The following is a 27421-nucleotide window of genomic DNA, read 5'->3' as shown; positions in this document are numbered from 1 at the left end:
TGTTTACCAGAGAAGGGTTAGTTCGTTTTCTCGCCGCAAGCGAGCGCGGTGCTGTGCAGCATGCCCATTTTGAATTTTTCGTATTTCCTCTCATATAGTACAGTATTATGGAATTTGTCCTACATTCATCGTTCGTACCATCGGACATTCGTACTGCTAGTTTTTGTATTTCAAAGACTCACTATACACACTAAACAAAAAAAAATTACAATGTTTTACAACTGAAATTCAATACAGCAAGGCTGTTTGGGAACAAGGTAGACAGCGGTCTCTACCCTCTTCTTTCAGGATCACTCCCTCACTGTCAGCTATGTTCGTCTTGCAGCATCAACACTTAAAAATACATGCTTCACTTATCAGAATTTACTATAAACAGACATTCATCTCAAAACATATCGATTACAGTGAAAACATCCATTGTTACACCTTAGTAACACTGCTGCCTACCAGTCGCTAGACAGCGGTCTCTACCCTCTACTCTCAATATCACTTCCCCACTGTCAGCTATGTTTGCCTTGCAGCATCAACTATTAAAAATGCATACTTCACTGATCAGAATTTACTATAAACAGACATTCATCTCAAAACATATTGAGTATGGTGAAAACGTCGATTGTTACAACTTAGTAACACTGCTGCCTCCCAGTCGCTAGACAACTGTCTCTACCCTCTTTTCCCAGTATCACTCCCTCACTGTCAGCTGTTTTCCTTGCGGCATCAACAATTAAAAATGTATACCTCACTGATCAGAATTTGCTAAAAACAGACATTCATCTCAAAACATATTGAGTATGGTGAAAACGTCGATTGTTACAACTTAGTAACACTGCTGCCTCCCAGTCGCTAGACAACTGTCTCTACCCTCTTTTCCCAATATCACTCCCTCACTGTCAGCTGTTTTCCTTGCGGCATCAACAATTAAAAATGTATACCTCACTGATCAGAATTTGCTAAAAACAGACATTCATCTCAAAACATATTCGAGTTTAGTGAACACATCCATTTTTGTGTCTTAGTAACACTGCTGCCTCCCAGTTGCTATGGTACACACACACACACACACACACGTACACACCACATGCAACATTCGCACACCTTTGAAACTGAAAATCCTTACACCTCTCCATAAACTTCATTATGAAATAAATGGAAGCTAATGAATGTAGAAATTTGTACAAGTAAATAAAAAAATGTAAAAGCAAATCAAATAAAAAAGCATAAAAAATAAAATTAAACTTGGTGCTACCTCTTCGTAAATTATTTGCGGGACAACTGTATTAATTCTGAGTAGGCAATATTGCCAAACATTTTCCATTTATCCAAACAAAGATTTTTTACTGCACAATCTGTTTCATTACTACATAAAATCAGCTTGATCACTATAGAAATCAGACTGATCGCTGCACACTTATGTTAAACCCTGCAGACTCCACCACACACAATCCTTTTCATTAAAATATCATATCAAAATCTACGTCCCTCCCTCAAACTATTTCTGACAGTTTCAGCCGAAAGGTTAGGTGAGCAACAGAAACCCTTCCACTTTCTTAACTCTGATTTATTCAAAGAAGCAAGCTGCCAAGCATAGGCTAACTGGCCTACTGCAATTATTCATTTCTAATGCAATCATTTTAACTGAGCACAGGTGAAATTCTTCAGACTTTGGGCATTTGATACAGCCAACATTAACCCCCTCAGCACATGTTTCCTGAACTAAATAAACCATGTGGCGAGCATGAATAAAGTACCCTATAAAATACGTTGCTGCGCTGAAGGGATTATAATAAGAGGATAATCACTGTCCCCTAGCCGGACTCCTCCCACTCCTACCTCCTAACTACACCCACACCACACTCACACCCAAACCCTCAGGGTTTTGGTCGTTTCGGCCATAAGTCACTGAGGCTGTAATGTCCAAACTGGCAAACGGCTGAATCGCCTAACAGCTTAGCAACAGAACGTAACCTAATCTGTTAATAAGTTGAAGCCTAAATGATCGCCATCGCTGATCACGACAGCTTTCCTAAGGCAGCAGAGATGCAGAGGGTGAATGGTATCAATCATTCTGATTGCTTCATCTGCTAAGAATACAACAAAAATGGTGGATGCTGTTAAGAATGCCCATCAGGCACTGCTATTTCAGATATTGTATCAATAATGCTACTCAGTAAATTTTATCCTGTTTTCAAAACAAAGTACTGTAACTGGGTGTGCCCTGAGTTGCATGGACATTGCTAAAGTACTTCAGTTGGCTGAAAAAATGAAGCTGTAACTTCAGGCAGTACTGTTTAACGTTACAACTGTTTTTCCTGTTTTTTGCTATTGGTATAATAAGACTGTTCCCTTCTATGATAATCTTGTCCGGCATGAAACAAAATCCCACTAAGAGAAGCCAACCCAACAAGGATGATTGAATTTCCATATGCGACAAAAATCAATTTTGATGATTTGGCAGTTTCACTAGCCAGCATGACTGCTTTGCTAGTTAATGAGTGGATGGCAAGCAAAGTGGTCATGACTGCCTTTCAGGAGGTTAGCAGACAGTTCATCAGTGATCATATTAGCTTGCTAGAGTAGGGTGTAAGCTAGACGCTAAACTGCTAAACTCCTTGACAGTATTGGCCAGTTGAGCTGTAAACAAACCATGAATGTTTTGTGTGTTCTTGAACTTGTGTGTTTCTAAAATCTGCTGCATATATACACTCACAAAATGTCACAAAAAGAAAACAACCTAATTAGGGTGACTGAATTTCCATACATGACAAAAGTCTGTTTTGATGACTCGGCAGTTTCACTAGCCAGCATCTCCCCAGTACGACTGCTTTGCTAGTTAGCGAATCGATGGCAAGAAAAGTGGATATTAGGGTGTCTCAAAAGTACGAATGGAAGATTTTGGGTCAGGGTGACTCTTGCCCGTATTATACCTTTAAAAAGTTCACACAGAATCTGACAACTGTAGGAGGATTTTGAGGGGTCACTCAAGTTGGCCACTTCTGTTTCACTTATATAAGGCTTTCTTTTTTTTTGCAGGTGGTGGCTTCTAGAGGAAGAAACCAGTTGTGGTTGTTGGACAGGTCCCCAATTGCAGAGACTGTTTGTCTGCGACCTACATCGAAGGAGCAATGCCTGCTCCTTTACTTCCACCACCACCATGTGGAACAGAAGACCAAGTCAGAGTAAATTTGCCTGGTGGTGGAAGCCATCTGGCCCATCTGGGAGAAGGCCAACATACCAACTACCACCAAGAAGTGAGCAAGGGAGAAGCTGGCGAAGATGATCGATACCTACTACGCCCTTAAGAAGAACAGGACAAAGCTGCAAGAGGGTTACCGCTACCAGGAGGGGATGTTCAAGTTGGATATGGAAGATATGTTTGACGCGGCTCACTCCTCCGTGCTATCCTCCTCCTAGATCCCTCAGGAGGACAAGGATTTTCTCACCTCACAGAGGGAAGACCGGATGTCATCAAGTCTTGCAGGGGTGGACCAGAAGACAGTGAAGAGAGGGCTGAGAAGTGGAAGATGGATCTGGCCGCCCGGGCAAGGAAGACGAAATCAGATGCTGAGATGACACAGCTCACGGAGGTGGTGCGCTTGGAGGTGAATGGTAGCAACACTGAAACCAACACAGAAGACGAAGGTGACGCCGACGAGAAGCACCAAGCACCCAGCACCATCAAGGTCCAGAATCCAAAGAGAAGGCAAATGAAGGCCCTCGCGGATCTGAATCTCATCGCTGATTGGGATCGCGATAACTTATCCTTGAGACAAGCAACATCGTCTTTTTCAGCAGCAGCACATAGTTTGGGTCATGACCTGGGTAAGCTGGTAATCTTGCCAGCAACTGTTCATCGAACCCGGAACAATATCTGAAAGGAGATGGAAGAAGAGTTGACCTGAAAGTTTGAAGCTTCTGGTCTTTTAGTCTTGCACTGGGATGGGAAACTTTTGGAAGATATCGCCAAGGAGATGAAGGAGATTGACTGGATTGCGGTTGTGGTGACAGGCAATGGAGTCGAGGAGCTTCTTGGTGAACCAGCTTTGGTGGACAGCACTGGATGAGAACATGCTGCAGTCATCCTCCAGGAAGTCCAGGTTTTTGGCATTTCAGAGCAAATTATTGGACTGGGATTCGACACCATAGCTGTGAACACTGGGATGATCCAAGGTGCTTGTGTTTGCACTGAGCAGGAGTTGGGCCATCCCATGTTGTGGCAGGCTTACTGTCACCATGTCTTGGAGATCTTACTCAAGGGTGTCTTCGTGCAGTGTCTGGGTCTGTCCTCTTCCCCTGACATTCTCCTCTTCAAAAGATTTCAAGAGCGATGGGCCTTCATTGACCAAGGGTCATTCTTGTCCATCAGTGACAAAAACAGTCCCCCAACAACTGATGACTGGGCAAATCAAGCATCTTCCATGAAGGAATACCTGCAGCAGGCACTTTCCCATGGCACACATCCCCGAGAAGATTACAGTGAACTCCTCGTCCATTCCTACAGCTTCCCTGGCTGTCAGGCCCAGGGGGGATTTCGTCAGCCTGGGGCCTACCACAAGCCAGATGGATGGCCAATGCCATCTATGCCCTCAAGATTTTCATGAGCTCTTCATCATCTGGAGAACCAAAGAAGTCTTCTTTCGTGCAATCCTTTCTGATTTGGAGTCTCCCACCTTCCTCCAGAAAGATCCAGAAGACTGGATCAATGACCACGATTCAATCACGATGTAAAAGAGAGTGAAAGCCCAGAAGGTGGTCAATGACTCCGCCGAGGGGGGTATCTCTTTTGATGATGAGATTCAATTCCAGCATCACACATGATGAAAAGCAGAAGCAATTCCTCCTCAAAGTGGTTCGAGCCCACCAGAAATTGATCCACGCCAAGACAAAGGAGAGCTTGAAGAGTAAAATCAAGTAGTGTAGGACAGACTGATGATGAAAACAATCCATTTATACCTGTTTATTTCAATTAATTAAAGGTGCATTCCGTTTATTTTCATTTTGGCTACGAAATAATGAAAATAAGAGAATGATAGGAATTTTGTGTTTTTCCTCAATCCAAGAAAGTGTTAAATTTAAGGGACCTCTAAATGCTGTCTGATTAGCAGAATTTCTCAATTTTTAGAACCTCTTGCCCATTTGAAATCAGGGCAGCATTCGCAAGCAAAATTTTTTGTTCAAAGTAGTGGTATCAGAGGTAGACTGCGAGATAATGCTGATTTTATGTGTACAGCGTGTTAGGGAGAGCAGGTGGAGATTGTCAGGCATGAAAGGATTGAACTTACTGATGAATCTCTTGAGTGTGTGGAAGAGTTTTGTTATTTGGGAGACATGTTGTGTGCTGGAGGTGGGGCTGGAGCTAGCTCTGTGGCTAGGGTGAGAAGTGGTTGGAAGAAGTTCAGGGAGCTCTTGCCCCTCCTGACATTGAGAGGACTCTCCCTACGTGCTAAGGGGTCTTCATATGCAGCATGTGTTAGGTGTGTCATGCTGTATGGTAGTGAGACCTGGGCAGTGAAGGAGGAGGATATTCCCCGGTTCAGACGTACAGAAATGACAATGATTAGGTGGATGTGTAGTGCGTCCCTGCGTCCAAGGTCTGGGGGGGCTGGGTTTACGATGGAAGAGTTGAGAGGTAGGATGGGACTGGAGTGTATTGGTGTTGTGATGAGGAGAGGTAGATTGAGATGGTTTGGACATGTGGAGAGGATGGGGGATGATAATTGGGTGAGGAAGGTGAGAAGTGTTAATATTGGGGGTGGGGTAATGAGGGGTAGACCGAGAAAGACATGGGACGAGGTCATTAAGTGTGACCTTAGGGTTAAGGGACTGAACAGGGAGGCTGCAATGGATCGTGCAGCATAGAGAGCCGCCACTAGGTGACCAAGGCCGACACATGCAAGCATGTTGGAGCCTTTAAAAATTAAACAAAAAATGAAATGAAACGAAGTATTAATGAGACACCTCAGAGGTTATGATTGCCTTTCTGAAGGATAGCAGACAGTTCACCAGTGATCATATTAGCTTGTGAGAGTAGGGTGGATTCTAGACACTAAAGTGCTAAATTGCTAAAACGCTATACCGCTAAACCCCTTGACAGTATTGGCCAGTTGAGCTGCAAACAAACCATGCAAGTTTTGTGTATTCTTGAACTTGCGTGTTTCTAAAATCTGCTGCATATATACATTCACAAAATGTTACAAAGAGAAACCAACCTAATTAGGGTGACTGTTTTTCCATACCTGACAAAAGTCTGTTTTGATGACTTGGCTGTTTCACTAGCCAGCATCTCTCCAGTATGACTGCTTTGCTAGTTAGTAAATGGATGGCAAGCAAAATGGTCATGATTGCCTTTCAGAAGGATTTGCAGACAATTCACCAGTGATCATGTTAGCTTGCTAGAGTAGGGTGGATGTTAGACGCTAAACTGTTAAATTGCTCAACTGCTAAACATCTTGACGGTGTTGGCCAGCTGAGCTGTAAACAAACCTGCCAATGTTTTGTGTGTTCTTGAACTTGCATGATTCTAAAATCTGTTGCATATATACACTAGTGTATATAATTTCTTACAATAAATCAAGTCTGTATACTGTAGAAAACACCTGTGGTTGCCAAACAGTGAGATGATCATCTTTATAAGAGTTTCTTCTCAATGGAGCCAAGATAACCTGCCTAGTCTGACCTCCAGGATGCATGGGGATATTTTAAGGTAATTTTGAGACAAATAGTGTGTCTTATATGCCCCGGAATACGGTATTTACTCTTTAAGGCTTTCATAATTACAGTCGACCCTCGATTCAACGGACTAATACGGGAGGACGAGTGTCCATTACTTGAAAAAGAAGGAAGAAATAGCCTAAAACTTGAAAAATAGCAAAAGAAATACAATGATATCGAAGATGAGGTGCAGCGACACTATCGCAGACTAGTTTACCTCACAATACCCCGTTCTCTGTGGACCCATTATATTACGACTTGCTTCATGGTGTACAGTAGAGACTTCATACAACTCGAGATAGGTTATGCAGAACCTCGTATAAAATCAAAATCACGGTAAAAGGTGACATATATTTACATGTAAAATAGGGGGTTAGGCTCTAGAAGCCCCAAATTTTTCACTGAAAATATATTTAAAGATAGGTTTTTATAAATATGTCTGCCGTAAGACATCCAAGACGTGTGTTTACATTATGATCTCACCGACTTGACACATCAGTGCATACTGCATTCTAACCTAAACTAACCGACTAGTTTTGCCCACTAATATTCCCCATAAAAATTTTAACCACCAAGGATTGCCACAAAGCCTCTCGAAAGTCCTCAATACCATTCAAGCAAAAACTTCTAACCTAATCAACATGTGAATAATGGCCGCCTAGAATCATGCATATTTCGCCAAGAATCACTTTCGGCGCACTCATTTAAAAAAGAAAAAAAATAAGTGTGAAGCTATTTTTGAGTCATGAAAAAAAAAAAGTGTGAAACTATTTTTGAGTCATGAAAAAAAAAAGTGTGAAACTATTTTTGAGTCATTAGTCATCAACAATAAAGGCAAAAAAACTAGACTGAAGTAGTCAGCATGGAGTGATTGCGTACTTCTCACTTCTCAGATACAACAAATGCAGTAATCGTGAATAATAAACAAGTCAGCCAAGCAGTGTAATTTGTATGACAGTACAGTATACAGTAATTCACAAGAACTGAACTCACATAATGATCTTACCTAACTATTTACGTCAACACGTAGTGTCTTCACATACTGTAAGAGCCGAATTTTCTCTACCAAAGACCATCAGTTCGTAACAAAGGTCGGGCACAAAGCTTTTCCTCTCCCTCCCCCACACATTGCATCCATCCATCCATCCATCCATCATCCAATCCTACATTCCCCCATGAGGAGCATAGGAGCCCGGGGCTTGGCAGCTGGTCCCGACATTTAACCCCTACACCGCGGGCTTGTTTACCAATTACTTGCGTGTGCCGCGGGGTTATTTGGGCTCCGACAGACTCTCAAAAAATATTTGCCAAAAATCAGTTATTAGTCCTAGAATAATAAAATTACATATGCTTATGGCACATACCTTCAGCTTTCTCCTGGAATGATTGTTGAGCCTTCGTCGGTTACCGTAGGACTTGTGGAGACCTCTGAAGTAGGGTAACGAAGTCTCCACTTTACACTTCCCAACAACCCGTAATATGATTACCACAGCCAGATACAAACACTATAAACACTATTCTACAATTTTCAAGTAGTTTGGGATCCATACTCAAAAAAAAAAAAAAGTGAAAGCAATGGAAATTACGAGCGCGTCTGATCGTCGCACTGGCACTAGTTCGCTCATGGTAGTCTGTCATTTATTATTCATAAAACCCCTCACACTTTATATTTCTATTACTATATAACACTTATATATATCTACAGTCTTTATCCATAAGTTTCCTTCAGTAGTATTAGTTTATTGTCACTGTAGGGATTCAATTTCTTTCAGTAAAATACGTAGCATTCACTTTCTCGTCCTGTAGGCTATACTGGCATTGAGAGTGAATGTCACTTTCATCTTCACTCTCATAACTCATAGCATTCAGACATGCTAGAGTGAAACTCACTTTCATTACTCCTAGGGTATATACTCATATTCTTATAATACTACTCATTTACATTTCTATTTACGATCTCTATTTTATTTACGTTATTTACATTTCTATTTTATTTACAGTGTTATGCACTGTCACTTGAAATAACTTATAAAACTATTTTCCATTGTTCACGTATATTTACATTCATTACTTTCACTTGCTGTTTACATATTATTATCACATTATTTACAATTCCACTTGCACTGTTTTACTCAATAGAAAGATCGTAGTCACTCTTTTATCAATTGTCAGCCCTTTACCTCTTTCCACACGAGGTTTAGTAGGGGGTAAAGGTCACAGAGCCATTTGCATGGGGGTGAAAAAAGGCCTTGAAGTCAGCAAGATGAAACATACGTCCTCTCACTTCGGAAGATGACAGTACACTGATAACGCAGGGGCAGCCTAGAGGCCTGCTTTAGGGGTTATTCAGAGTTACCAATATTACTTCTTGAAACAGCTAAGTCTAGCACTGATATGATTGGCAGGAAATCTAGACAATACATTATAAATTTGGTAGTTCCAGGTGAATGTAAATATCATTTAGGGTTCTCCTTCCCTCCTTACAGGTATATTTATTACGAAAATAGATTAGAGGCCTACTTAGGAGATATATAATCAGAGCTACCAATGTTAAATCTTGAAACAGCTTTGTGTAGCACTGATATGATTGGCAGGAAATCTAGACAATACATTATAAATTAGGTAGTTCCAGGTGAATGTAAATATCACTTAGGCCTCTCCCTTCTCTCCTTACATGTATATTCATTACGAAAATAGATTATACGGCATATTTCAAGGGGAAAAAAACAGCGAAAATTAGCGAACGAGTGCACGTGAGGTGTTGTCAGGTGATAATTAGCCAATTCCAGGTGTATGGCACTCTCACTTACCTGATTTCTTTCTTGCATATATTATTTGGTATAAGAATAGGACATAGGGCTTATTTCAATGGATGAAATCAGTGAAAAATTCCAGGGAAGATTTACTTAGCGTAGCATGGCCGGGCAGGCGAGAGGATAGGGTAATGGAGGGGGGGTAGGGAGGGGAGTCAAGAACAGGGAGAAATGGCTAAATTGTCAACAATGGATGGGAGTACAGATGAGATTAGGAGTGCTGACTAGTGTTGGACATTGTCAGTACTGATAGATGATACAAGCCCCCACTTGAAAGCCCGGGTGAATTCAAAATAACACAGAATCACAAAAACGACGCCCCGCGGTATGATCCCTTGCTCCCAAGCGTCACGAAAGTGACGCCCCGCGGTTAAGGGGTTAAGATGAGAGTGACCAGCCTCACTCATCCTTGAGTGGCATTACATGAGCAATTAACCCCAACCACCCCTTGGATATAAACCTTCACTGGCTCAATCCAACTGGAGTGCAAGAATTACCCACTAAACCACCAGGTGCCAAAATCTGGTTATATGGTTGTCACCCAGCGTAGTAAATGGTTTCCTGGTGTACAGGAAAGCATTTGGCTTGTCACTCAGCATAAAGTCACCCACAGGCAGAAGGAAGAGGAAAGAATGAAATAAAGAAAGACAGAAGAGTGAGTGTAAAGTCACCCATAGGCAGAAGGACAAGGAAAGAATGAAGGAAAGAAAGATAGAAGAGAATGGAAGGAAAGAAGGATGGAGGAGAGGAAAGGGCAGACACTACATCGAATGAGTGGATGGTGAGTGCCCCCAGCTACCAACCAAGGTGAAAACATGAATTTTACTGCTCATTCATCATTACCTTTTTTCCCCAACAAAGAAACTATCCACATCGTAAGCACACCCGAGTCATTTCCTGTCTGATTGTTTGCATATAAGCTCCCACACCACACGCCACTTCGTTCAACAATTTTACATTTTCCTTTGGAATAAATGCTTTTCTTGTGTTCATAGCACTTTCAGGGTGCTTCAGCATAACTAAAGTTAGTTTGGAACCACATGCTCAGAGTTCTGAGAGGAAATGAGGAGCAAGGAAATAAGCAAATAAACGCTTCTCATCACAGCGACGATACACGCAACAATGAGGCAGGCACTGGCAGGTGGTATGGGGCATGGGACACATGGGTCAGGTACAGTACTGTTAAAGTAATTTTTTATTTTCAACTATAGTATCATTTATTTTTGTACCTGTTAAGAGAAATAATGTATATAATTAGAAATGACAAACTTTCAAATAACTGATAAATGACCAGTGTCCGGAGTGATTCTCTGCCAGCAGATATTGTCCAATGCTTCTGAAATCCGTTGATTCGGGGTCCGTATAATCCAGGGACGAATGTATTAATATTTATTTAAAATCTTTATTATGTGTTCCACAAGAGGTTAGACGTTCTATGGTCAAATACGAAATATTCTTTGTTGAGTCGCCTAGTTGTCCACACTGTTTTGTACCTCATCTTGTGGGAGAGAATCCATACCCCAAATGATAGTGGTCACTCCACCTATGACTAAAACACATCAATCTATGTCTAAAAACAATTAATAAATCAACCTAAACATAAAGTTTAAGTCTAAATATAATCAAAATCGGTAAAAAAAAATCAAAACCCATCATTAAACCGGGACAAGGTCATTCTTAGGCATGGTAGGGTGGCATTTCTACCCCCATCACTATTCCGGGGTATCACTTATAGGGGTATCATAAATCAGGGTTTGCCTGTATCTGCAAAACAGCTGAGTGGCATGAGAGGGGTGGAGTGATGGCAGTCAGGTAAGGAATAAATTGGTGGGCCGGGCCACGGCCGTATACATAACTCTGAGTAAGGGAGTCATGATAATTTTTCTGTACAACACTTCTTTCCTAATCATCAGTTCATGATTAAATGCTCAAGATTTATTTATTTATTTAGTTTATCTTTCCATGCAATTAGCACATACTTGCTGTACTATCTGCAAAACAGCTGAGTGGTGAGTGAAAGGTGTCAGGTATAGAATAAATTGGTGGGTTACAGCCATATACATTACTGTGAGCAAGGAAGTCGTGATAATTCTATCGTACAACAGTTCTTTCCAAATCATCAGTTCACCAACAGATGCTCGAGATTTATTTCATTAACTTATTTTTCCACCTTTTACTAATAAAACAACATAATGTTTAACAAAATGAAGTTACTGTGTGCACTTTACTGCAAGACACTGCAATCATGTTTGTTAAATCAATGCGATGTGTTTGATAAGAAGTTGTGTTTCATAAGGAATTGTTTGTGTGGCCCTGGATATGAGTGGTATTGTATATACCGTAATGATAGAGCCTATGTATAAGAGTACAATACTGTATATATCCAATGTCCAGGAAAAATAAGTCACCAAGAAGGTAAATTTCCCAAGTTTTCCCATTAACTGAGATGGTATTGTACAGTATTACTGTACTGTATCAGTACTGTATGTAATTTATGCTTAGCTTTCATCTTTTACCTATGGGAAAGATTTTAGGATTGAGGGCCATGACAGACAGTAACAGTGACGCTGAATGTTTAGCTGATGGGGGGGTACTAGGCAATAGCCAGCATTTCATTTTATTCGATGTAAGGCTTGACTGAATTTAAATGGATAACTGAGAGTTTACTGAAATAGGTTTTGTCATGACTGATTTGGTTAGGTTAGGTTATGCACAGTTGTGTCTGTTTAGGTTAGTTGATTATTCGACAGGAATAAGCAAGTCTAGTGTTATTCAAGTGAGTTATTCATCCATCATCCAATCCTATGCCGCCCCATGAGAAACGTAGAAGCCCGGGGTTAGGCAAGTTGGTCCTGACATTTAAGATGACAGTGACCAGCCTCAAACATCCCTGAGTGGCATTATATGAGCAATAAACCCCAACCAGCCCTTGGATATAAACCTTCACAGGCTCAATCCGATTGGAGTTACTTCATTACCCACTAAACCACCAGGTGCCATAATTTGATTATATGGTTACCACCCAGCGTAGTAAATGGTTTCCTGGTGTACAGGAAGCTTGTACAGGCTTGTCATTCAGTGTAGAGTCAACCACAGGCAGAAGGAAGAGGAAAGTGTGAAGGAAAGACAGAAGAGGGAGTGTAAAGCCACCCATAGGCAGAATAAGGAGGAAAGAATGAAGGAAAGGACAGTAGTGGATGGAAGGAAGAAAGGAAAGCGCAGACACGCAAAGCAGCACTGCATCATGTGAGTGGATGGTGAGTGCCCCCACCTACCACAATGAGTTGTGCTGTATGAAAAAGCTAGGAGAAATTAAGAAGCCTATAACAATGATGGAGATAAATAATCAAATATGTATAGAGTATTTCCATGGGTAACTGATGGCACTGATGGGAACTATATTCATCAAGGCACCAAAAGAAAATAAACATGTTTGTTTGCATTTAAAAAAAAAATCTCAGTATCAAGGTAGTTTACCAGTTCACCACTGTAATAACTGGGATATCTCAATGCAGGTTCTCTAGGGCTAGCAATATTTCTTTCCCTCTTCATGTCATTAACTTAAATGATAGCTGTGTTCTTTCCTGCATTAGTGGACAGACGAACTTTGTGTATATATTAGGGAGACAAACAGCTGATGAGGGAAAGCTACATGATTTTTTTACATGCCAAAGGTCCGCGTGTAAGAGCCTCCGTCATCAAATGGGCAAAAATCAGCTGGAGTGGCAGACTTGAGGTGGGAGGAATTTACGAACATTAGTATGGCCATGGCTAAAAACAACAATTAATACCAAACTGTGATGTGCGTTATGGTTCTTTGACAGAGCATAATCTGAGGTACCGAATTTAAGCTACATGCCTTGGCTTACGTTCACGTTAAGAAATGAGGCCCCAGTGCTTGAAGAATGACGTTCAGATCCTGCTACTGCTTCTCATTCAGACACACTTCAAGCTTGGAAAAGAAGTTCTCTGCACACGCCATCACAATACAGACAAACAACCAAACACACACAACATGACACTGTATTACACCAAACCATATCCATAGGGACACAAAGACACATACACAAGAAATGTACTCACATGCAATGCGATCACCCTCGTCATGACACACAAAGTCGATACCAGCATCCAGTGCTCGGCGAGTGACATTCAAGTCCCGCTGTTGTTTCTCGTTCAGACACACCTCAAGCTTGGAAAAGAAGTTCTCTGCACATGCCATCACTTCATCACGTTTCCTGTAAATATGTATGGGTCAGGACTGGCCTGCTAGATAAGTCATAATATGGTTTTATATATATATATATATATATATATATATATATATTGCATACAGAGAGTGAGAGAGAGAGAGAAAGAGAGAGTTAAAACAAAATAAATGAGATGGCAGCAATTCGATCCAAGTTCTTAAGGGAAATCATTCTTAAGTAAACATATGATTTACTTTAAGCTGCTGAAGCACCTTACCCAATCAAATCGTTTTCTTCATGATAGTCTATCTATCTAACTATTGCCAGGCACCTTAATCCCATAAGGGGTGGCCACAAACAAATCGCCTCCATGTCACCTTGTCCCCCACCATTTCATTGCCCTGCTCCTAGCTCACACTACCCTCTCTCACATACCTCTCCACTCCATCCCACCATCTCATCCTTGGCCTCCCACTCCCTCTCCCCCCCTCCACCTCACTCACACACACTCTCCTCATCAGTTTCTCACTCTCCATCCTCTCCACATGGCTAAACCACCTCAACTACCAGAGGAGGCTGGATGACTCCGTTGCTGATGCCTGTCCAGGATGCAACACAGCACCCCATACTATTAAGCACATTATGGAAGACTGCATTGCACACAATCACCTATGCCAACAACACAACATATACTCTTTGAGAGCTCTGTGGGAAAGCCCGGTCTCAGCCATGGCCTTCCTAAGGGACTTGGGGTTGTTCGGCCAGACTGCCTAGGGAACAACTACTACTACTACTACTACCACCTCAACGTGTTTCTCCTAATGCTTCCTATCACATCCACATCCACACCACAATGCTCCTTCACTTCCTCATTGGTCAGTCTGTCCCTCCATGTGACTCCACATGCTCCTCTCAAATAATTTTCTGGTTATGCTGGGTGGTGGTACATAACGTTATTCCTCTCCCTTTTGCTTTTCGATGCGTTCTTTCCACTGTATCAACTCTGTTTTTTTAGTGTAATAGCGGACACTTACTCCAACAAACACAAATCCACCAAAATTTGTTGTTGTTGGCCTCCTGGTCACCTTTTAGTACCTCTTCCAAACCTTACATTTTAACCTAACCTTAACTAGTAATTTAACAAACTCCAACCCAACTTAGCCAAGAGTGGCAAAAGTTTTAGTAGCTCATCCATTACACTCATGAAATAAAACACCAAGCAAACAAGATTAACAGAGAAACAAAGTCAACAGTAATCACAATTTACACTCATAAAATTAGTAAAAAAAAATAAAGCAGGAAATGTAAATACAAAAGTAAATGAATCTTGGTAGACTTGAGTGTGACTGATAAGTCTCTCCCATTACACCTGACGAAAAACAAACATCAGTGAGGCATAAGGAACATGATGATGATAACAAAGGGGAAAAAGTGAACATAAAACAACTGTTCACAACCTTGAAAACAGTCAGAAAACTACAGAAAACAAACTGCAGGAATAGTAACTGAATTGGTAAGGTCTTTCTGCTGCTTAAAGTAAAACGTACATTTACCAATGTTTGTACGAGATACAGATGACTAATATTTATCAAACAAAAAATACTGATGAGAACAAACAAGATACATAGTACAGGCAAACCCTGACTTACGATACCCCTATATGCAATACCCCGGAATAGTGATGGGGCTAGAAACACCACCCTACCCTGCTTAACGATGGCTGAGCCCCGGTTTAATGATGGGTCCTCCGATGTTTCGTCCAGAAGTGATGGTCCAAAAGTTTGCATCACGCACGTTCCTACAGCCAGCTGAGCCCACCCACCTGCCAGAATGCGCAGAAACGCTTGTGCAGCCTCCACACCCATCGCTCACCACGCGCACACCCATATTATCCTCGCACCAGCCATCTCTGAGCGAGGAACTTGCGCCCGCCTATCTCGCATCGTGTTGCATCACCAACATTGCACAAGCCGCTATAGTAGTGCATCATAACTGTGTCCCAGTAGTGCCGTGAGTAGGGCAGTGATACTAATCGTCTGTGGAGTACGATTTTGTGTGAATTTTGGGCTAAATAAGTGTGATCATGTCTGGTAAGAGTGCTGCATGTGGTGGAACTAGTGTTGACCCTCGCTGGGGTGGTAAGCAGCCTGCTAGTGTTGGTGCTGGTGATGTTTCCACGAAACACGCTCATAAAACTGTGTCTCTGGAAGTGAAGTTAAATATTCTTATGCACCATGGCAAAGGCAAGGGTGCATGGGCCATCACCTCAGCTCTCCACCTGGCCCAGTCAACCGTCTCCACCATTATCAAGTAAGGGGAGGCCATCAAGGCTGCTGCTGGGGAGGTTGCTCCTTTCACCACCAACCGTATCACCCGCCATAAAGAGTCTGCCATGAAGGTGTGGGAGAGAATGCTCCGCATGTGGGTGGAGGACCAGGAAACAGAAAGAATGTGCCCATGAGTCAGTCGATCATATGCATGAAGGCTCTTCCCCTCTCCCTGTGGGGTGAAATAAAGGCGAGATGCAATCTTGATACTAGTGAAACCTTTAAGGCTAGCCATGGGTGATTTGACCGCTTTTAGAGGTGGGCAAGTTTCCACATTGTCAGGATGTCTGGTGAGGCAACGAGGGTGGAGGCAGTGTTCCCTGATGAATTTAAGTGCTTTATTGTGGAGGGTGGCTACAGTGCGAAAAAGGTTTTGAATTTAGACATGACTGGGCTCTTTTGGAAGAGAATGTCCTCAAAGACATACAGGCATACCCCAGTTTAATGATGTAATCAGTTAAGTAAAAACTCACTCCTAGGCGGAGTATCGTATCTACGGGTAGATTTAACGTGTAAAGTATAGGGATGCGTTTTTGAGCCTTGGGTTTCCCCCTCCAACCATGTCCCAAACCCACCCAAATAAGTCCCAAAAAAATTTAAAGCCAATCTAAATGGCCTAACTGCTGTAAAAGAAGTTGACCTAAACCTAAAACCAGTGACCATCTCACTTGTACCCAGTCAAGGTCACTGGAGAATGCAATGTCTGACTCGTATTTAAACTCGGTGGTGAAGAAGCAACAGAACTTTATACAATTACAATCCCACCATCAGATGGTCCAGGGACTATTAAATAAACATCTGTTATGCATAATAATAATTTTTGAATGACATAAAATCATTCAAGGTGGGAACTCTTGTGACAGAGAATCGTTGATGTTTTATTTGGAAATTCTTTCGTACAGTATTTTCAAAGCGTTTTCCCTTGAACAAACCGAATGAAAACACATGATTTATCAATCAATGATGCAATCGGGACAGTCTTTTCAACGGCCCGTCTTTATGTTGTTTTAGCTCTGTTCTGGTTGCTGAACGCTTTTATTTTCTTCTCTCTTATTTTCCAACATTTATTTAGAAATTCTTTTGCATTTTCAAAGCATTTTTCCTTGAACAGCCCAAATGTAAACACATGATTTATCAATGTCACAGTTTTCATAAGTGCATGAAATATTTACTCTCTAAGGCATTGGTTCTTAACCTTTTTTGAGGCACTGACCCCTTCGAGAATCTGGTGAAAGCTATGAACCCCTTCCCTACAAAAAGGCACATAAACACAGCATTTTGCATGCAGTGAACATACTTTACTTTAAAGAAAACTACCCCATGCAGTGTATGACATACATACACAAAGTATAAAACAGTCTTTACAAAGAATTATGTTTCTCACTCATCTTCATGCAAAAACTAATGACCACTCGAAAAAATGAAGTACATCCAGTGTGTGCAAATTACACAAAATAAAACTTTAATTCTGCTCAAAAGTTAATTTCAATGAGAGGGTTGTTGTTTGGCTGGAATAAGATGAAACTGTCGAGTGGTCTTTGACAAGGCAACACGCACGTCATTGTTGAGATCCAGTTGATTTTGACTTTTCGTTTTGATAGAAACAAGTGCTGAAAACCCTGACTCACAATGGTATGTAGTAGCAAACGGAATCAGAGCACAGCACCCACAGCTCACTTTGCGAGATGAGGGTAGGTTTGTGTAAACTAACACCAAAACTCTTCAAGACTTTTTTTGTGTGTGCGTGGGGGGGGGGGGGCAGCAGAAGCTAATTAGGCCAAACGGCATCACGCAACATCGCTAAATTGCTCTAAATTATTCTGGCCTTCACGGGCCCCCTGAAGCCCATCCATGGACCCCAGGTTAAGAACCCCTGCTCTAAGGCTTTCATAATTATTAATATTTATTTAAAATTATTATTATGTATTCCTAAAGTTAGATGACAGTTCAATGGTCAAACATGAAATTTGCTTTGAGTCTCCTAGTTGTCCACACTGTTTTGTATCTTGTCAGATGGGCGAGAATCCGTACTGCTAGTGACAGTATTCACTCCACATATGACTAAAACACATTAATTTAAGTCTAAAAACTGTTTATAAATCAACCTAAACACAAAATGTCTAAAAAATCATCAAAATTGTTAGAAAAAATCAAAATCCATCGCAAAACCAGGGGTAGGCCTACAATGGGTGGGGTACAGTGATATTTCTACCTCCATCACTACAGTATTCTGAGGTATCGCATCCAGGGCTATCGTAAATCGGGGTTTCCCTGTATCCTGCAACAAAGGAAAAGTCTATGCCAGAGTTCAAGGCCTCGAAGGACCGGCTTACACTGCTGCTGTAGGGCAACGCTGAGGGTGACCCCAAGTTAAAGCTGCTCCTTGTCTACCATTTCAGAAACCCAATGGCTCTGGTAGGGTATGTTAAGGAGAATTTAGGGGTGATTTGGAAGTCGAACAAGGCCTGGCTGACTTCCACTATCTGTTCACCTATTCTACTCCTACCTCTCTCGTGTTCTCAAGAGGCATGCCTCGAGGGAGAACTTGACGAACAGATTTCTCGTGGTGATGGACAGCACACCTAGCCATCCTCCTGAGATGAAGGACTGAGCAAGCAACATAGAAGTGGTGTTCCTGCCCCCCAACACCACATCATTGTTGCAACCAATGGACCAGGGGGTGACACAATATTCAAGGCGTACTACCTCCACTGCACTATGTAGCAATTCATGAGGGCATGTGACTCTGACTACAGGATAATGGTGCAGTCCTTCTGAAAAGGATATAATATATGCCATGCCATCGACAACATAACGACTGCATTAAGGGAGGTAAGCCAGCCCACCATGAACGGTGTGTGGCGCAAGCTGTGGCCGGAGTGCGTTCACTCCTTCATCAGCTCCCCCGTGGGCATGTGAGCACCACTGGTTGAACGTGTGTGGTGCAAGCTGGGGCTAGAGTGCGTTCATTCCTTCAAAGGCTCCCCTGAGGGCGTACGAGAACCGCTGGTAGAACAAGTACGGCAGGACATTAGGCATCTGTCATGAGGTGGGCTTCAGGAAGGTCGACGAGCAGGATGTACAGGAGGTCCTGGAAAGCCACAGGAAGGAGCTCAGCAATGAGGAGCTCCTCAATATGGAGATTAAGTGGGCACACCAGGAGGCACAGGAAGAGGAAGTCATCCCTGAGGTGCAAGCCCTCAGTATGAAGATTCTGAAGGAGATGACCAAGGTTGACGAGGTCATCGAGCTTATGCACACTGACAACCCTCTCCCAGGATGAAGCAGGGATGCATCTGACCTGCTGAAGGAGGGGACAAAGGTGTAAAGGGTAATGCTGGAGGAAATGAAGAAGGCGGCCAGGCAGACTACCATCACTGCCTTCTTCAAACAGGCCCCCACCATGCCAGTGGCCTACAGATGATCTTCCCAGCCCTCAACCAGCAGAGAGACACTGAGGTCCTTCTCCCGCCGAGGACAAGCTCAGCCCCTATTGCTGAACCTCACCTCAAACCGATCCCCATCTCCCACGTCACCTGAGTCTCCACTGCGGCACTCTGCCTCTCCATCGTTACCTTCCTAGCCCTCCCTTGATCTCCAACACCACTTCGGCCACCGCCTCTGTCTCCCTTGCCACAACGTGAGCCACCACATCTGTCTCCCTCGCTACCTCATCAGCCAATGCAACAGTCTCCCTCGCCACTTCACCAGTCACTGCAGCTATCTCCCTCACCACCTCATAATTAAGTCATCGAATCGCACCCCATCGCCACCCCCAGAGCCAGCACATCAGTCTCCTGCTACCATCACCCGACCTCGCCAGCCTTCCTCCCCCTCTGACCCTCCCCCAGAGATGGGGTTTGAGTGCTTTGAGGAAGATGAGTGAGTGCTTGGGAGCACCACACATCCCCTAGCCTCAGGGGATATAGGAAGGATGATGACCAGGACTGGACATGGACTTCCAAGAAGTGATGAGAGTTATTTGATTTTGAAAGCTGTGATAAGAAACAGGGAAGTCAGCATGGAAGTGAAAAATTTACTACATGACAGCATTGTGATACCAACTCTAACGTATGGAAGTGAAGCTTGGACGTTGTTGGAAGGACACAAGTCAAGAGTGAAAGCAGTGGAAATGAGTTACTTAAGAGGAACCTGTGGAGTCACATGGAGAGACAGGCTGACAAATGAGGATACAGAGGAGCGTTGTGGTGTGGATGTGGATGTGACAGGAAGCGTTAGGAGGAACACACTGAGGTGGTTTGGGCATGTGGAGAGGATGGAGGGTGAGAGACTGACGAGGAGAGTGTATGTGAGTGAGGTGGAGGATGGGAGAGGGAGTGGGAGGCCGAGGATGAGACGGAGGGATGGAGTGGAAAGCAATATGAGGGGTGGGGGTGGGTGAGTTGGGTGCAGGGCAGTGAAATGGCGGGGGACAGGGTGACATGGAGGTGATTTGTTTGTGGCCACCCCGTACAGGATTGAGGCGTCTGGCAATACACAGATAGATAGATAGATAGATAGAAATATGGTATACAGTACCAATATATATAATGTTAATATTACCCTGAAATTCCCTGAATCATATTCAAAGTTAAAAAAAAAAAACACACTGGGTTTATTAAAAAAACAAAAAACAAAATTAAATTCATTCATTCATCATCCAATCCTACATTGCCCCATAAGAAACGTAGAAGCCCGGGGCTAGGCAAGTTGGTCCTGACATTTAAGATGAGAGTGACCAGCCTCACTCATCCCTGAGCTGCATTTTGTGAGCAATAAACCCCAACCACCCTTGGATTCACCGGCTCAATCCGATTGGAGTGCAATAATTACCCACTAAACCACCAGGCACCAAAATTTGGTTATGTGGTTACCATCCAGCGTAGTAAATGGTTTCCCAATGTACAGGAAACCATTTGGTTTGTCACTCAGTGTAAAGTCACCCACAGGCACAAGGAACAGGAAAGAAAGAAGGAAAGACACAAGAGGGAGTCTAAAGTCACCCATAGGGAGAAGGATGAGGAAAGAATGAACGAGAGAAAGACAGAAGAGGATGGAAGGAGAGGAAAGGGCAGACACCCAAGAGCAGCACTACATCGAGTGAGTGGATGGTGAGTGCCCCCACCTACCATGGTTTAAACCAATCCACCCTGCTCGTTGGAGAGCTGCACTCCACCAAGCGCCCCTCTAGTTCTCATTATTTTTATGGTGTTAAAAAGTTGTCTTCTGTTGACATTTTTTCACCTTGTTATCATCACCGGCATTTCTAATGGCTGAAACAGAATACTCAAGTCCTAAATAAGGATTAATGGTGACAGTATTAACACTGGCTGCTGCACCTCTGCTGAACTAAATTATCTACACTAGTATTAGCTGGAATAAAGTATGATGTCTGAAACATAGGTAAGATGATGCCACAAGCTCAATGTGCATAGACAGTCAGGCCTCGCTATATGATGAGGTTATGTTGAGTGGAAAACCATCACATAACAATTTATTGTAGGGCAAGGTCAATAAAATATGGGTTTAATGGGGACAGGGAAGTGGCCTATGATCACATTACTAAAATCTATAAAAAATTATCCTTTCAGGCTTTGTTTCATTGCCCTCGGCAGCACCATGCTTTCCACCATGGGAAGCATTCATGCCAGACTCGATTTCCAAGTCACATGTTTCAGTATTTCACACTAAGTCACACATTTCAGTATTTCGCACAAAAAAGTAATTACAGTCCTTCAGTTAATATCGCACACTGCACTAATTTTTATGCTCTTGCACTGTTATTTGGCAATAGCAATGGTCTTTCAATGGCCTTTCACACACACACAACTGAAAAAAGGGGAGACAATCACAGGACATGTGAACACTGGGCAGCCATCTTGACACAAACAGCTGACTGGGGGACAGTATTCTAGTGAATTTGTGATCATTTTCGCCATAGTTATAGCAAAACTGGGTATAACTTCTTTCATCGTTCTAACAATTTATCACATAGTAAACACACATATAGCAATGCCTGATTGTATTTAACTCCTTCAAACTGATCATTTGTATTTTATTTCTGATACAAGATGCTTTACACTGCTCAGGAGAGGACTTAAGTATGAAGAGATTAACTGGTATAGCTTTTGAAAATTTCTCCCTCAACAGATGTCAAGTTTTTCTTGTTCTCTGGACACTACCTCAATCCTTCTTTGCAGAGGAAGTCAAGATAATATATAAGGGAGCGTCCATACATGCCCTCGAACATATATTGATAATACGGCTGGCAACATGTTTGGGTACACGTAAGAAACAGTATTTGGACAGATGTATGCAAACATGTTTCAGTGCAGCTTCGAACACTGGCAGCAGAGGCGATGGGATGTGGGTGTCCATACGAGGCAGCTGAGACTGCACCAAGATGTTGCCAACATGATCTCGATGCTGCGGTTCCCAGCATGTTTGTTATTGTGTTGCATACATGATGCCAGCACTTGTTCAAGCACACGTGTGGACGTGCCCTAAAGGAGATAGTAAACCCTTCTTATGCTTAACTCAGTTAACCCCAACTATGTCAACCTCCTGAGCCTACTGGACACCCTTTAAATACAATATACTGTCCTGTACTGTCAGATCTCGCTCTATGATAGGGTTACACCAAGAGAAAACCTATTGTATAATGATTTATCATACAGTGAAGTTGATATAACGAATTCAATGGGGTTAGGGAGGGTACCCTCAACTGCTAAAGCTAAAATCTAAAACAACTTACTCTTTTAGCTTGCCCTCAGTGTATCTCAGTAACATCAGACTTTTCACTAAGGATAGCACGCTTGCCAAACACTATTTCCAAGTTACAAATTTCATTATTTCACACAGAAAAGTTACCACTTCACTTAATATTGCATTATGCACTATTTGTTATGTACTTGCACTGTTATCTGGAGATAGCAATTGTGTTTCAGTGGCTTTTCAATGCACAAAATGAAACAAAATGTAGACAATCACAGCAAATGTAAATGCTTGGCAGTCATCTTGACTCAATCAGCTGACTGGGGAGGCTGTGTATATAAGGTTGACACAATTTCCAAGTCACAAGTTTCAGTATTTCACACACAAAGCTATCACTTCACTTAATATCACACACTGCATTATTTGTTAAGCACTTGCAGTGTTACTTAGCGATGGCAATGATATCTCAATGGCCTTTCATACACGAAATGGAACAAAAGACAATCACCACAAATGTAAATATCAGTCGGCCATGTTGGCTCAGAGTGTTGACTGTCAGCTTCCATGTGTCACCAATCCTCATAAGATTCTCAGAGGTGGCCATCGCAATTATCGTTCTTGCAGAATCTCAACCAATTTCTTATCAGTTCGAAAAATGGTATAACTTTTTAATTATTGTTGTAGCGATTTATCACACAGCGAAGCTGTATAATGAGACTCGACTGTACTGAACAAAAGCCCAGTTATGGAGGAGATGCAGTTGCCTGACTAAACAAGATTTTTTTTTTTTTTTCCTACTCTGTTGTTCATTACTGACAGAAATTATATATTATTTTTCACTGACATAATTGACTATGGTGGGATGAAGGTGTAAAAGCTGCAGTTAAGGAGAAAAGAAGGCTTTTCCAGGAAGGGAGGAAGGGTAGTAACAAAGAGGAATATTTGGCTGTCAAGCACAGGGTTAGAAAAGAGGTTTACAGGGCGAAGTCTGAGTCACGGACTTCTACTTGGTAACCTAAATTATGCAGAAGGGAAGAATATGATTTTTAAAGTGGCAAATCAGGTGAAGAGTGAGAATAGGGATATCACAGGTTAGCAGTGTGTGAAGAATGATGGAAGGGTTGTGGTGAACAGTGGGGATGTTAAAGATGCATGGAGAGAGCATTACAGCTGGCTACTGAATGAGGAGATAGACTGCGACAGGGAAGGTTTGGAGCCTGCAGATCCAGTGTTTGGCCCATGGACTTTGATTGATGTTGCCACTGTGGGCAGGGGAATAGGTAGGATGCAGGTAGGGAAGGCAGCAGGTGTGTCTGGGTTGGCTGTTGAAAAGTTGAAAGCGTCAGGAGATACAGGAGTGAGGTTAGTCAATGACCTGATAAATACAATTACAGTATACTGTATATATATATATGAGTGTGTTGTCCCAGACGTTTGGCTGAAGAGTGTACGGTAATTGTAAATGTGTACAAGGGGAAGGGTGATGCCTTGGAAAGAGGAAATTATAGACACACAAAGCTATTAGACCAGATAATGAAGGTAATGGAGAGAGTTCTAGAAGGTATGATTAGAGAAAGAGTGAACATTGATGAGATGCAGTTTGGGTTTATGCCAGGCAAAGGGACCACTGATGCCATATTCATTGTTTGACAGCTTCAGGAAAAATATACAGGAAAGAAAAGGGAACTGTACTTTGTTTTTGTTGATTTGGAAAAGGCCTTCGATAGAGTCTCTGGAGAGGTGGCAAGGTGGGCAATGAGAAAGCTTGGGATCGAGGAGTGGAAAGTTAGGGTGGTCATGGCCATGTATGTGGGTGCCCACACCCAGGTATGGGTGAATGGAAATTTTAGTGATGAGTTTTCCGTGAATGTTGGTGTGCATCAGGGGTCAGTCTTGAGCCCCTTGTTGTTTATCATGGTACTTGAAGCCCTCTCAAATGACAGAAATGGACTCCTGTGGGAGATGTTGTATGCTGATGATTTGCTGTTGGTTGCAGACAATGAAAGGGAGGCAGAGGAAAGATTAGGAAGTGGAGATGGTATGGGACACAAAGGCTTCAGAGCAAATGGAGATAAAACAAAAGTGATGGTATCTAGGGCAGGAGGTGGTACTGTCAAAGAAGAGAAGGAGTGGCCATGTTCGATTTGTCACAAGGGCGTAGGAAGTAATTCCATCTTGTGCAGAGTTTGTTATAAGTAGGTGCATAAGAGATGTACTGGTATTAGAGGTAGACTGTGAGATAATGCTGATTTCACGTGTTCTGTGTGTTGGGATAAGCGTATGGATATTGCCAGGCGTGAAAGGACTGGTCTTGCTGGCGAGCCTCTTGAGTCAGTGGAAGAGTTTTGTTATTTGGAAGACATGTTATATGCTGGAGGTGGGGCTGGAGCTAGCTCTGTGGCTAGGGTAACAAGTGATTGGACGAAGTTCAGGGAGCTGTTGCCTCTCCTAACACAGAGAGCTCTCCCTCCGTGCTAAGGGATTTTTGCATGCAGCGTGTACTAGGAGTGTAATGGTATATGGCAGTAAGACCTAGGCAGTAATGGAAGAGGATATTAGCAGGCTCAAACGTACAGAAATGACAATGATTAGGTGGATGTGCAGTGTGTCCCTGTGTGCAAGGCCTGGGTGGAATAGGTTTATGATGGAAGAGTTGAGAGGTAGAATGAGACTAGAGTGTATTGGTGCTGTGATGAGGAGAGGTAGATTGCAATGGTTTGGGCATGTGGAGAGGATTGGGAATGATAATTAGGGGTAGAAAGTGAGACGTGTTAATGTTGGGGGTAAGGTAGTCAGAGGTAGACCGAAAAAGACCTGGGATAAGGTCACTGAGTGTGACCTCATGGTTAACGGACTATTAGGGAAGCTGCCAGAGATCAAGCAGCATGGAGAGGCACCATTAGGTGACCAACGCTGATGCATTCAAGCCTTCAAAAATGAAAATGAAAACAGTATCACAATACACAGTATAAGCCCCCACAAAACTGATATACAACTAAACAGGCACACAACTGTAAGGCTTCCACAGGACAAGATTCAGCATATGCTGAACCTGGGGTCATTAATGTCCCTTAAAACTAACACTGTCAGCCTTTCACCCTCTATTATATTGATTGGGGGTTTATTGTATTCATATTAAAAAAAAAACCCTTCATTCCAGTGACTTTTTTTCATTATACTCTTGCTACCTCAGACAATTTCATTCTGGTGGGACACTTCAAACTGCAGGGGTTAGATACATAACTTACTAACCCCATCACAACCAGAGGGTTCCAAGTCAAATATGTTATTGAAATTTGGTGGCAGCAAGAACACACCAGTAAAATGTTGGTGATCTTAAGAGGTTAATATTATGTTCTTTATGGAAACTAATGAAGCTAAAGGGAAATAAACAATCAAATATTTAAGTGCAATATGCAAAATAAATCACCAAAGAATTTTGCTAAGAAAAGGTCCCTAGTAGTGGAAGGGTATGCAAATGCTACCTAACTCAACCCGAATTTCTTTTCTCCCAATTCAATAAAATCATCTGGAAACAACAAAAATAAATGTTACTGGCTGAAAGAAGTTAATATGTGCTAAGAAATGGCTAACAGCAACAGCCAATTCTAGATTACCATTTCAGGGTATAGGGTGGGGGGGGGGGAGTGAGGTTTGACTGTTGTACAGTAGTCCAGATCATTTTATGGTGAGAGACCAAGCTATTTTCCTGTGCATTAAGCAACTACACAACCAGTGCACAACCTTTAACTCTTCTGCTGTGACATGTGTGTCTGCCTATAGCCAAACCTTAATCCTAAAAAGGATGGTCATAAATAAAACTCTCTAGGGCCACCGAGTTGTCCTCTGTCCTACTCACCTACCCTCATTCATACCATACCTCCCCATCCTATCCCTCCATCTCATTTACTCCCCCAGTTAATCTCTCATTCTACACTCTCGTCACATGGCCAGACCATCTCCATGTATCTTTCTAATGCATAAGGCTACCGTATTCAAGCTGACACCACAGGATTTTAACTGAGGGAACTCATGGCACTCAGAGGCTTGAAGGTAAACCTTTCCCCATTATTCACATATCTAAGAATTACAGGTATACCCCCGTTTAATGATGCAATTGGTTAAGTAAAAACCCATCGCTAGGCGGGGTATTGTATCTCAGGGTAGATGTAACATGTAAAGTACAGGGTTTCCCCCTCAGCCAAGACCTATGCCCAAGCAAATGAGTCCAGAAACAAGTTTAGAGCTAACCTAAAACCCTAAATGGCTTTAAAACAAGCTAAATTAAGCCTAAAAGCAGCTTATGACGCACCGAAATCCAAAAATAAATCTGAAAATTGTCAAATATGTCCGGAAAAAATCAAACTTAGTAAACTGTACCCCCTGAATAACAGTTTTCACCCCACCTATGACTAAAACACATTAATCTAAGTCTAAAAACAGTTTATAAATCAACCTAAATACAAAATTTAAGTCTAAAATATCATCTAAATCAGTAAAAAAAAAAAAAAAAAACATCATTAAACCAGGGTTTGGCCATCATTAGGCGGGGTATGGTGGTATTTTCACACTCACCACTAAGCTGGAATATTGCATCTGGGTTTATCGTATCTCGGGATATACCTGTACACTGTACTTGGGCAAACACATTTAATTTTTTTTCAGTCAA

General features: G+C 42.3%; 1 protein-coding gene across 1 annotated transcript in view; it reads right to left on the bottom strand.

Moving 5' to 3' along the window:
- LOC145406676 (27 kDa glycoprotein-like) overlaps positions 1–27421 on the bottom strand; it is a 109967-nt gene that overhangs the window by 55249 nt on the left and 27297 nt on the right. The window contains exon 4 of the mRNA XM_080277772.1: positions 13605–13759. Within this exon, the coding sequence (XP_080133898.1) occupies positions 13605–13759 (155 nt within the window). The remainder of the gene's footprint in view (positions 1–13604; positions 13760–27421) is intronic.

Source organism: Coenobita brevimanus, chromosome 71 (genome assembly GCF_032717465.1).
Source record: "Coenobita brevimanus isolate Jiangsu-jjx chromosome 71, ASM3271746v2, whole genome shotgun sequence".
NCBI classification, from domain to species: domain Eukaryota; kingdom Metazoa; phylum Arthropoda; class Malacostraca; order Decapoda; family Coenobitidae; genus Coenobita; species Coenobita brevimanus.
The sequence above is the reverse complement of the archived record's forward strand: the minus strand, read 5'-3'. Positions and strand labels throughout refer to the sequence as shown.